The 12,418-nt window shown below is 57.2% G+C and overlaps 1 protein-coding gene across 1 annotated transcript; it reads right to left on the reverse strand.

Annotated features, from left to right (window-relative positions):
• Window positions 1-5,096: 5,096 nt before the first annotated feature.
• zmynd19 (zinc finger MYND-type containing 19) lies at window positions 5,097-10,769 on the reverse strand. The gene is given in 6 exon segments (NM_001079410.1): window positions 5,097-5,688; window positions 6,789-6,969; window positions 8,044-8,184; window positions 8,291-8,397; window positions 8,514-8,573; window positions 10,623-10,769. Coding segments are annotated over 6 exon segments (684 nt in total). The 5' UTR covers window positions 10,674-10,769; the 3' UTR covers window positions 5,097-5,544.
• Between the last annotated feature and the right edge of the window lie 1,649 nt (window positions 10,770-12,418).

Raw genomic sequence — 12,418 nt, forward strand, 5'->3', positions numbered from 1 at the left:
TCGTGGGAAGGGTATAGCCGGGACTGGCTCCCGTGGGAAGGGTATAGCCGGGCTGGCTCGTGGGAAGGGTATAGCCGGGACTGGCTTCGTGGGAGGGGTATAGCCGGGACTGGCTCGTGGGAAGGGCATAGCCGGGGCTGGCTCGTGGGAAGGTATAGCCGGACTGGCTCGTGGGAGGGGCATAGCCGGGACTGGCTCATGGGAAGGGCATAGCCGGGGCTGGCTCGTGGGAGGGGTATAGCCGGGGCTGGCTCGTGGGAAGGGTATAGCCGGGACTGGCTCGTGGGAGGGGTATAGCCGGGACTGGCTCTTGGGAGGGTATGCCGGGCTGGCTCGTGGGAGGGGTATAGCCGGGACTGTTCTTGAAGGGTATAGCCGGGGCTGGCGTGGAAGGGTATAGCCGGGACTGGCTCGTGGGAAGGGTATAGCCGGGACTGGCTCGTGGAAGGGTATAGCCGGGACTGGCTCGTGGAAGGGTATAGCCGGGACTGGCTCGTGGGAGGGTATAGCCGGGACTGGCTCGTGGAAGGGTATAGAGCCGGAGACTGGCTCGTGGGAAAGGGTATAGCCGGGACTGGCTCATGGGGAAGGTATAGCCGGGACTGGCTCGTGGAAGGGTTATTAGCCGGGGCTGCTGGCTCGTGGGAAGGGTATAGCCGGACTGGCTCATATGGGGAAGGGTATAGCCGGGACTGGCTCGTGGGAAGGGTATAGCCGGGGCTGGCTCGTGGGAAGGTATAGCCGGGATTGGCTCGTGGGAAAGTTATAGCATCGGGACTGGCTCGTGGAAGGTAATAGCCGGGACTGGCTCGTGGGAAAGTTATAGCCGGGGCTGGCTCGTGGGAAGGGTATAGCCGGGGCTGGCTCGTGGGAAGGGTATAGCCGGGACTGGCTCGTGGGAAGGGTATAGCCGGGACTGGCTCGTGGGAAGGGTATAGCCGGGGCTGGCTCGTGGGAAGGGTATAGCCGGGACTGGCTCGTGGGAAGGGTATAGCCGGGGCTGGCTCGTGGGAAGGGTATAGCCGGGGCTGGCTCGTGGGAAGGGTATAGCCGGGACTGGCTCGTGGGAGGGGTATAGCCGGGACTGGCTCGTGGGAAGGTTATAGCCGGGGCTGGCTCGTGGGAAGGGTATAGCCGGGGCTGGCTCGTGGGAAGGGTATAGCCGGGACTGGCTCGTGGGAAGGGTATAGCCGGGACTGGCTCGTGGGAAGGGTATAGCCGGGACTGGCTCGTGGGAAGGGTATAGCCGGGACTGGCTCGTGGGAAGGGTATAGCCGGGGCTGGCTCGTGGGAAGGGTATAGCCGGGACTGGCTCGTGGGAAGGGTATAGCCGGGGCTGGCTCGTGGGAAGGGTATAGCCGGGACTGGCTTGTGGGAAAGTTATAGCCGGGACTGGCTCGTGGGAATAGCCGCCGTATCGGGGCTGGCTCGTGGGAAGGGGTATAGCCGGGACTGGCTCGTGGGAAGGGTATAGCCGGGGCTGGCTCGTGGGAAGGGTTATAGCCGGGACTGGCTCGTGGGAAAGGTTATAGCCGGGACTGGCTCGTGGGAAGGGTATAGCGGGACTGGCTCGTGGAAGGTTATAGCCGGGGCTGGCTCGTGGGAAGGGTATAGCCGGGACTGGCTCGTGGAAGGTATAGCCGGGGCTGGCTCGTGGGAAGGGTATAGCCGGGGCTGGCTCGTGGGAAGGGTATGCCGGGACTGGCTCGTGGGAAGGAAGCGGGCGGCTTGGAAGGTATAGCCGGGGCTGGCTCGTGGGAAGGGTATAGCCGGGACTGGCTCGTGGGAAGGGGTATAGCCGGGGCTGGCTCGTGGGAAGGTATAGCCGGGGCTGGCTCGTGGAAGGGTATAGCCGGGACTGGCTCGTGGGGAGGGGTATAGCCGGGACTGGCTCGTGGAAGGGCAATAGCGGGGCTGGCTCGTGGGAAGGGTATAGCCGGGACTGGCGTCGTGGGAGGGGCATAGCCGGGACTGCCGTGGCAAGGGCATAGCCGGGGCTGGCTCGTGGAGGGGTAGGGGGCTGGCTCGTGGGAATATAGCCGGGACTGGCTCGTGGGAGGGGTATAGCCGGGACTGGCTCTTGGAAGGGTATAGCCGGGGCTGGCTCGTGGGAGGGTATAGCCGGGGCTGGCTCGTGGCGAGGGGTAGGGGACTGGCTGTGGAGGGTATAGCCGGGACTGGCTCGTGGGAGGGGTATAGCCGGGACTGGCTCATGGGAAGGGCATAGCCGGGACTGGCTCGTGGGAAGGGCATAGCCGGGGCTGGCTCGTGGGAGGGGTATAGCCGAGGCTGGCTCATGGGAAGGGTATAGCCGGGACTGGCTCGTGGGGAAGGCAACTGAGGTAGTCACATTAGGCCCTACCGGCTGCCCAAACTACAAGTAAAGAGATTCCACTGAGATCTCTCTATGTGAGGAGGGAGACAAGTGGGGTTTGGTGGAGAAGAAACCTTTGGGGTACCCCACTTGTGAAAGTGGGGGTGTGGCAATGCTCTGAATCTATTTTCTGCAGTGATAATACTGGCATGACGGGGTTTAATAGAGTGTTTAGAATCTGTTTCATGCTGGCATGACTGGGGTTAATGCCATGCTCTGAATCCATAGCTGTAGTGGTCTTACTGGCATGACGGGGGTTAATAGAATGCTCAGAATCCATTTCTACTGTGATCATACTGGCATGACTGGGGTTAATGCAATACTCTGAATCCATAGTTGACTGGTCTTACTGGTATGACTGGGGTTAATAGAATGCTAAAATCAATTTCTTCTGTGATCATACTGGCATGACTGGGGTTAATGCAATTATCTGAATCCATAGCTGTAGTGGTCTTACTGGCATGACTGGTGTTAACAGAATGCTAAAATCCATTTCTACTGTGATCATACTGGCATGACTGGGGTTAATGCAAAATTCTGAATCCATAGCTGTAGTGGTCTTACTGGCATGACTGGTGTTAACAGAATGCTAAAATCCATTTCTACTGTGATCATACTGGCATGACTGGGGTTAATGCAAAATTCTGAATCCATAGCTGTACTGGTCTTACTGGCATGACTGGTGTTAACAGAATGCTAAAATCCATTTCTACTGTGATCATACTGGCATGACTGGGGTTAATGCAATACTCTGAATCCATAGTTGACTGGTCTTACTGGCATGACTAGGGTTAATAGAATGCTAAAATCCATTTCTACTGTGATCATACTGGCATGACTGGGGTTAATGCCATGCTCAGAATCCATAGCTGTAGTGGTCTTACTGGCATGACTGGGGTTAATGCCATGCTCTGTATCCTTATCTGTAGTTGTCTTACTGGCATGACTGGGGTTAATGCCATGCTCTGTATCCTTATCTGTAGTGGTCTTACTGGCATGACTGGGGTTAATGCCATGCTCTGTATCCATATCTGTAGTGGTCTTACTGGCATGACTGGGGTTAATAGAATGCTCTCAATCCATTTTCCCCAGTTACTGCTCTGGGTCATTATGACTAAAGGCTGCCTATGGGAATGTGGCAGTGGGCGTGGCCTAATACACTTTATAGGGCCACACCTGATATTTGCTTTAGGCACCCCATGTTGGCGAGGGAGGGACTGACCCACAGAAGAGATACATGAGATGGCTGGGCTAGAGGTTCTACCTTCAGCAGAATCTGGCTCTGCCCCAGCAGAACAACCAGAACCAGCTGAGATCCCTCTGCTCTGTGCCATTGAGAGAGCCCTTTCAGCTTCACAATGCATTCTAATGGCCCATATTAATCTGAATTGTCCTGACATCACTGGCTCCTCCCCCTGCTTAGAAGCCCCACCCATGAGGAGCATCAGGAAGGCAGAGGAAATTGAATATTGAGAAATAATACATTATATATTAAGATACACAAAACACAGTTCTTGAACGTAACCGTCACCTGTTGCCATCAGAGGGGGCGGGGCCCACACTGGTCGCCCAATGATCATCACTGGGGTGGGGGGAACCAGCTACAGTGACCAGTTAATGGATGGGAAGCAATCTATGACCCATAATGCTTTGCTCTTGGCTTAGGAGCCTCTCTTTTGGGTCAACAGAGACTTAAGGCAGAGAATCTCCTTATGGGTGACACCGGGGGGTATAAAAAGGGGGGGGGGGGTTGGTTACTAGAGGATCAGTAGATCGTTCCATTGCCCTTTCCTGGCCCTACTGGGTTTTACATTCAGATACTGGACCAGAATCAATTCAATGACAAGAACCCTAATTCCAGATTCCCTCATAGACCGCTACGGAACCATGGGAGGGGCATTTAACCCCACCCTGTATGAGGCAGCCAATCAGACGCCACTCCCTTTTCAGCCAGGCACTGTCTGGGTTGGGGGCTATTCAGAGAATTTTTTTCTGCAGTTTTTTTTTAATGATTTAGCTTTTTGTTTAGCAGTGCTCCAAGTTGGCTATATGAGGGGCTCTCTGGTTGCTAGGGTCCAATTTAACCTAGCAACCAGGAAGTGGTTTAAAAGAGACAGGAATATGAATCCAGAGAATTTGCAATTGGTCTTCATTTTTTTTCCTGCAGTTTTTTAACGATTTAGCTTTTCGTTTAGCAGTGCTCCAAGTTGGCAATATCAGGGGCTCTCTGGTTGCTAGGGTCCAATTTAACGTAGCAACCAGGAAGTGGTTTCAAAGTGAGACCGGAACATGAATTGAGAAGGGGCTGAATAGAAAGATAAGTCATTAAAAGTATCAATAACAATAGAAGGCAGATTATTCAACTATAAGAAATAAAGAAGACCAATTGAAAAGTTGCCAATAGGCCATTCTATAACGTACCTGAGGGTGAACTGCCCCTTTAAACATGGAATTTCCCCCTATGAGGGGTGTAGTAACGTGTCTGACCGACACACACCCGCCCACCCCTCTACTTATAGACCCTCCCCTGCTGACGACATCACAAAAGGGGCGGGGCAGGTCAGACAAGCTGAACTGTAATCCACAGGCACCGGGCCAGCCCACACATCCATAGAGGGGTGCCTTTTTGCTGCCCCTGGATAGGCCCCACCCCTTTGCTCCCATGCTGGCGCTGTCAGCCGAGGATTCTGGGAGTTGTAGTCCATTTAACACAAGACACTCGTAGCTGTAAACCACCATTTACTTGTTTCGGTTATTTCCATGCATATCATGAACACCCCTCGTCTCCTCCATTTGGTTCGCTCCGCCGCCGCCAACCAATACAATCGCCGGGTGAATGGCCAACACCCCGACGGTCGCTGGGGGCGGGGCCAGGGGATCGCTCGCCACCAACTTCCAACATAAAAAAAAAAAGTAACAGAACCAAAAAAACTGTACATTGGACTTTACAAACAGTAACATAAGTTAGAAGCTCCGGGTCGGAACCGTCACAGTAGTCTTTGTCATTGAGGCGCCGAGGGGGCGGGGCAAGCCCGTCCCCCCCCACAGTCTGAGGTGGCGCAGTCCGGCGCTGCAACAGGGAACCGTAGGGTTAACCCTCAAGCGCCTGTGGCTCCAGTTGGCCATTAAGTGTGCAAAATACATCCCGGTCACGTGACTGGGCCGCCGAGTCACCGCTCCGGTTCCGGTTCGTACTGGGAAATGCGGATTTTCTCGCAGCAGTGTTTTTTGTGGGCCGGCCAGTCCTTCTGTTGGCACTGGGTGCCGCAGTACCGCGCCAGCTGGCAGCGCCCGCAGATGTTGAATTCCCGCAGCTGGTACAGAGAGACGAGCGCATTAATAACTTTGCCTTTAATATTTCTGCCTATCGGGGGTCAGCGACACCCAGCAACCAATGAGATTTATTCTTAGGCTGCTTCTTAAAGGGACGGTTCCCCTTTATATTAACGTATAATATGTTATAGAATGGCGACTTCTTTGCAATTGGTCATTTTGAATTCAAAAATCTGAAAATCTAATTTTCAAATGGGGGTCACTGACCCCAGTAAAATAAACAAATAAAAAATCGTAGCCCCACACAGCAATATACTTTTATTACTTAATTTCTCTAATGGGGGTCGCTGACCCCGGCAGCCAAAAATCCATTTTACAATTTTTTTTTTTTTATTTCTTATCTTTCTATTCAGTCCCTTTCCTATTCATATATCAGTCACTCTCTTAAACCACCCCCTGGTTGCTAAGGTAATTTGAACCCTAGCAACCATATAAACTGCTGAAATTCCAAACTGGAGAGAAACGGAGCAAAAACTAGAATTAAAAAAAAAAATACGACCAATTGCAAATTGTCTCAGAATATTACTCCCTACATCATACTAAAAGTGAACTCAAACACCCTGGTTCCTAAGGTAACTTGAACCCTAGCAACTATATAACTGCTGAAATTTCAAACTGGAGAGTAACTGAGCGAAAACTGGAATTAAAATACGACCAATTGCAAATTGAGTTAACTTTTAGTATGATGCAGGGAGTAATATTCGGAGACAAACACCCTGGTTCCTAATGTAACCTGATCCCTAGCAACCATATAACTGCTGAAATGCCAAGCTGGAGAGTAACTGGGCAAAAACTGAAATGAAAATAAAATACAACCAATTGCAAATTGTCTCCGAATATTACTCCCTGCATCATACTGAAAGTTAACTCAAACACCCTGGTTGCTAAGGTAACTTGAACTCTAGCAACCATATAACGGCTGAAATTCCTCCCTACATCATACTAAAAGTTAACTCAAAGATGAACCCCATTTTTCCTGTTTGTGTCTGGTTGCTAAGGTCAGTAGGACCATAGCAACCGGAAAGCTTATCCTGAATTTACAAAGATTTAAAAGGGAAACTTAAGGGGAGGGCTGGGGTACCTGCTTCTCTATCATGGTGCAAGGAGGATAGTGACACTCGTAGTACGTGCAGGAGTTGTCTTCCTCGCGCACCACCTCCCCGTTGGCGTTGTAGCAGCGCGTGACGTTGAGCAGAGGGAACAAGTCCTCGATGGGATCTGTGGGGAGCTGCTGTATGGCCAGCCAGTATAGCGACTGCTCCCTGCAACAACATGGGGGGGAAAGGTAAAAATGCTGGAGAAATAAGTCCTGCAGGGGATTCTGGGAAATGTAGTCCAGCTATCCCCATGCCCACGTATCCCCATCCCCTGCAGGGGATGCTGGGAAATGTAGTCCAGCTATTCCTGTGCCCATGTATCCCCCATCCCCGCGCCCATGTATCCCCCATCCCCGCGCCCATGTATCCCCCATCCCCGCGCCCATGTATCCCCCATCCCCGCGCCCATGTATCCCCCATCCCCGGCGCCCATGTATCCCCCATCCCGCGCCCATGTATCCCCCATCCCCGCGCCCATGTATCCCCGCACCATGTATCCCCCATCCCCGCGCCCATGTAATCCCCATCCCCGCGCCCATGTATCCCCCATCCCCGCGCCATGTATCCCCGCGCCCATGTATCCCCATCCCCGCGCCCATGTATCCCCGCGCCCATGTATCCCCATCCCCGCGCCCATGTATCCCCGCGCCCATGTATCCCCCCATCCCGCGCCCATGTATCCCCGCGCCCATGTATCCCCATCCCCGCCGCCCATGTATCCCCGCGCCCATGTATCCCCCATCCCCGCGCCATGTATCCCCGCGCCCATGTATCCCCCATCCCGCGCCCATGTATCCCCCGCGCCCTGTATCCTCCCGCGCCCTGTATCCCCCGCGCCCATGTATCCCCCATCGCGCCCATGTATCCCGCGCCCATGTATCCCATCCCCGCGCCATGTATCCCCCATCCCCGCGCCCATGTATCCCCGCGCCCATGTATCCCCCATCCCCGCGCCCATGTATCCCCGCGCCATGTATCCCCCATCCCCGCGCCCATGTATCCCCCATCCCCGCGCCCATGTATCCCCGCGCCCATGTATCCCCGCGCCCATGTATCCCCCATGCCCGCGCCCATGTATCCCCCATGCCCGCGCCCATGTATCCCCGCGCCCATGTATCCCCGCGCCCATGTATCCCCGCGCCCATGTATCCCCCATGCCCATGTAACCCCATCCCTAAGTCCTGCAGGGGGTGCTGGGAAATGTAGTCCAGCTATAAGGAAAAATGAGCGTGGGAATACCTCTGTTTACTCGATACTTCTTCCACCGGCTGCCTCCACCCCCAAGGAACGATCTGCAGGTTATCGAGCCGGTTATCCACCGTGATGCCGTTCAAGTGAACCACTTGGAACCCGGGGGCCACGGCGCCTTTGTGCCTCTGCCTATAAACAGCAAACGGAAGGTTTAAAGGCAAATCAGCCGCGGCAACAGGACGCCAGGAGCAGCTTCCTTCCTCCAATCGCTGAGCTGGGGGGAGGGGCCACTTACCAGAGCAATTCATGGAGGAGGCGGCCGGAGCCCCGCCCTTTGTATTTATCGAAAGCGTAGGCGAAGATCTTGGCGCCGTTGCCGTCGGCGTCCACTTCCATGCGAGCCTGGGGCAGAGGAATAGATTGAGGAGGGCAAATTACTATGAGCCAATCACGTGTGCCGTTATCTGCCCCCGGGGGCGGGGTAAGTCCATATGCCGCAAGTACAAAGAGCCTCTTACCTCAAACGCAAAGCTGTCGACCAGCGGGATGTCCTGTTCATCGATCAGGGTGTACTTAATCTGCAGAGATAACGGGGCACTTGGTTAGTCGGCCAATCAGAGGCAGCGGCCATGCACGGCTACCAGCCAATAAACTGGCTACAGAACAACAGCAGGGGTCGTTCATCTAACTGGGAGCTGTAGTTGCACAACGCCAGCCTATTGCCCACGTCATTCATTTTGGGGGGGGGGGGGGGGGGTAGACTCCAGAAGAAATCTCCCCGGGGAGGGGAGGGAGGTATAAATGTAGCTGTAATGCGCTCACTGTCGGCAGGGAGAGGTCACATGGGCCGGGAGTGTAAGTGCTGCACCTGTACCAGCGCCGCATCCCTACTGGGGCACAAGTCTGAACAGATGCACCTCCAGTCCGGTTATACCCGCCCCGGCACTACTGCGCTCTCTGCGGGACTGCCCCCCCCCCCCCGCGCTCTCTGTGCGACTGCCCCCCCCTGCGCTCTCTGTGCGACTGCCCCCCCCCCTGCAACTCTCACTCTGCGGGACTGCCCCCCCCTGCAACTCTCACTCTGCGGGACTGCCCCCCCCTGCAACTCTCACTCTGCGGGACTGCCCCCCCCTGCAACTCTCACTCTGCGGGACTGCCCCCCCCCTGCAACTCTCACTCTGCGGGACTGCCCCCCCCTGCAACTCTCACTCTGCGGGACTGCCCCCCCCCTGCAACTCTCACTCTGCGGACTGCCCCCCCCCCTGCAACTCTCACTCTGCAGGACTGCCCCCCCCCCCTGCAACTCTCACTCTGCGGGACTGCCCCCCCCTGCAACTCTCACTCTGCGGGACTGGCCCCCCCCCCTGCAACTCTCACTCTGCGGGACTGCCCCCCCCTGCAACTCTCACTCTGCGGGACTGCCCCCCCCCCTGCAACTCTCACTCTGCGGGACTGCCCCCCCCCCCCTGCAACTCTCACTCTGCGGGACTGCCCCCCCCTGCAACTCTCACTCTGCGGGACTGCCCCCCCCCCCCCCTGCAACTCTCACTCTGCGGGACTGCCCCCCCCTGCAACTCTCACTCTGCGGGACTGCCCCCCCCCCCTGCAACTCTCACTCTGCGGGACTGCCCCCCCCTGCAACTCTCACTCTCCGGGACTGCCCCCCCCCCCCCTGCAACTCTCACTCTGCGGGACTGCCCCCCCCTGCAACTCTCACTCTCCGGGACTGCCCCCCCCCTGCAACTCTCACTCTGCGGGACTGCCCCCCCCCCTGCAACTCTCACTCTCCGGGACTGCCCCCCCCCTGCAACTCTCACTCTCCGGGACTGCCCCCCCCTGCAACTCTCACTCTCCGGGACTGCCCCCCCCCTGCAACTCTCACTCTCCGGGACTGCCCCGTGGGGCCCCGGCGCCCTGCCCCGTGGGGCCCCGGCGCCCTGCGCCGTGGGGCCCCGGCGCCCTGCCCCGTGGGGCCCCGGCGCCCTGCCCCGTGGGGCCCCGGCGCCCTGCCCCGTGGGGCCCCGGCGCCCTGCCCGTGGGGCCCCGGCGCCCTGCCCGTGGGGCCCCGTCTCCGTGCCCGTGGGGCCCTATCCCTTTGCCCGTGGGGCCCTATCCCTTTGCCCGTGGGGCCCTATCCCTTTGCCCGTGGGGCCCTATCCCTTTGCCCGTGGGGCCCTATCCCTTTGCCCGTGGGGCCCTATCCCTTTGCCCGTGGGGTCCTATCCCTATGCCCGTGGGGCCCTATCCCTTTGCCCGTGGGGCCCTATCCCTATGCCCGTGGGGCCCTATCCCTTTGCCCGTGGGGCCCTATCCCTTTGCCCGTGGGGCCCTATCCCTTTGCCCGTGTGGCCCTATCCCTATGCCCATGTGGCCCCAGCGAGGCTCCGCCCCTGGGATCTATTCCACGTCAGACACCTGCGGCCCCCCGGCTGTAGCTCCGCCCATGTGGCCCCTCACACACGTGTCCCAGTAGAAGCCCCCGGCCATGTGTGCCTGCCCCCCCGGTACCAGTCGGAGTGCGGCCCCCCTGCCCAGTAACCCGGCCATGTGGCCCTTGGCTCCGGCCCATGAGGGAGCGCATTTGGGCAGTGACAGCCCAGACAGAAGGCCCGGGCCCCGCTACTCACCTTCCCAGCCACCCGGCCCAACCGCACGATCCCCAGCTTGAAGTCCGTCATGGCGGCGGGAAGGGAAGCGACACCGGGAGCCGAGCCGGCAACACGCTGGAGCCTCTGGGAGAGAGAAAGCCAAGCTCCGCCTCCAACCGCCGGGCGTTCTGGGCGGGACCACGGTGAAGCCTCCCTCCCAGACAGGCCTCACAGCCAATGAGAAAGCAGAGTAGGCGCTGGCCTACCGGTACGCTCCCACCAATCACAAGAGAAGGGAGGCGGGGCTTGACATCTCGCACAAGGGGCGGGGCGTTGATCTGTCTGCCGACGTCACTTTCGCGGGAAGCTTTGTGCGCATCACGTGGTGCAACAGCTGGCGGACAGGTGGCTGCGGGATTTAAAGGGCCAGCGCTCCACTTCCTGTTACTGGGACTCTGTGTAACAATGCGGGCTCCTCATACAGCCAAAGGATGCTGGGAGTTGCAGCACAACATTGACTAATAAATGGCGACTGTCTGTGGCATCTCCACAGCTTGCTAGGCTGGGCCTGTTCATTGGTCACCTGGGCCCCTAGCTAACAAGTAGAATAGGGCCCCCATGGGAAATAAAATGGCTTTACCTGCACTGCCCCTCCCCTGATCCACCCTAGCCACGCCCCATTACTCCAAAACCAATATAAGCCCCGCCCACTCTCCCATACAAACCTAAGGTTACAGCTCTTGGGGACCCCTTTGGCTGGGTGCCCCAAATGTTGTCATGGCAACCCTAGTTCCAGTAGCCCCGAAGAATCCTCCCTCTGACCCCCATAATCTTTACCTAAATAGGGGCTGGCAGTGGATGCTGGGATTTGTATTCTGTACCCTACATGCTGCCCTGTAATACTTTACCCATCATTATCGGGGCTCTAAAGGCTGGAGGGCCCCAAAGAGAAGTCTGGACTTACTAGGAATCCCATTACAGCAGTTGGATGTTAGCTCTGATGGTACCAGAGACCTCGATATAAAGCCTCTCGGGCAGCATGGAGCCCCCATATGCCCCCCATAACAAAGAATAAGCCTATACAAGGGTTCCATTGCTCTGACATGAAGGCGATACAGGGCTTTGCTTAAGTGAGTTCCTTAGGGGGCGTCTACTATCCCCCACCAATGTGCCTGCATGGGGGGGGTGCTACTGACTGACAGAAACCCCAGACTGCTCTACAGCTACTTATAAAGGGCACTAGGACATAATTGGCTGCAAAAGGCTACTGCTAAACTGTCCCCACCCACGAGGAGCAGCGAGATAAATCTGCTTTTATTTTGGTACCAAATGTAGAAGGCGCAGCCGAGGAACCCAGTGGTGCCAAGTGTAGAAGGGGCAGTTGAGGAATCCCGGTGCCAAATCTAGAAGGGGCAGTTGAGGAATCCCGGGGCCAAATCTAGAAGGGGCAGTTGAGGAATCCCGGGGCCAAAGCTGGGGCGGGCAGCCAAGGAATCCCTGTGCCAAATCCGGGGCGGGCAGCCGAGGAATCCTGGTGCCAAATCTAGAAGGGGCAGTTGAGGCATCCCGGGGCCAAATCCAGGGTGGGCAGCTTAGGGATATGGGGCGGGCAGCCGAGGAATACCCGTGAAAATCCGGGGCGGGCAGCCAAGGAACCCCCGTGCCAATCCGGGGCGGGCAGCCAAGGAATCCCCGTGCCAATCCAGGGCGGTCAGCCAAGGAATCCCCGTGCCAATCCAGGGCGTTCAGCCAAGGAATCCCCGTGCCAATCCAGGGCGTTCAGCCAAGGAATCCCTGTGCCAATCCAGGGCGTTCAGCCAAGGAATCCCTGTGCC

The sequence above is a fragment of the Xenopus tropicalis genome, chromosome 8 (genome assembly GCF_000004195.4).
Source record: "Xenopus tropicalis strain Nigerian chromosome 8, UCB_Xtro_10.0, whole genome shotgun sequence".
NCBI lineage: Eukaryota > Metazoa > Chordata > Amphibia > Anura > Pipidae > Xenopus > Xenopus tropicalis.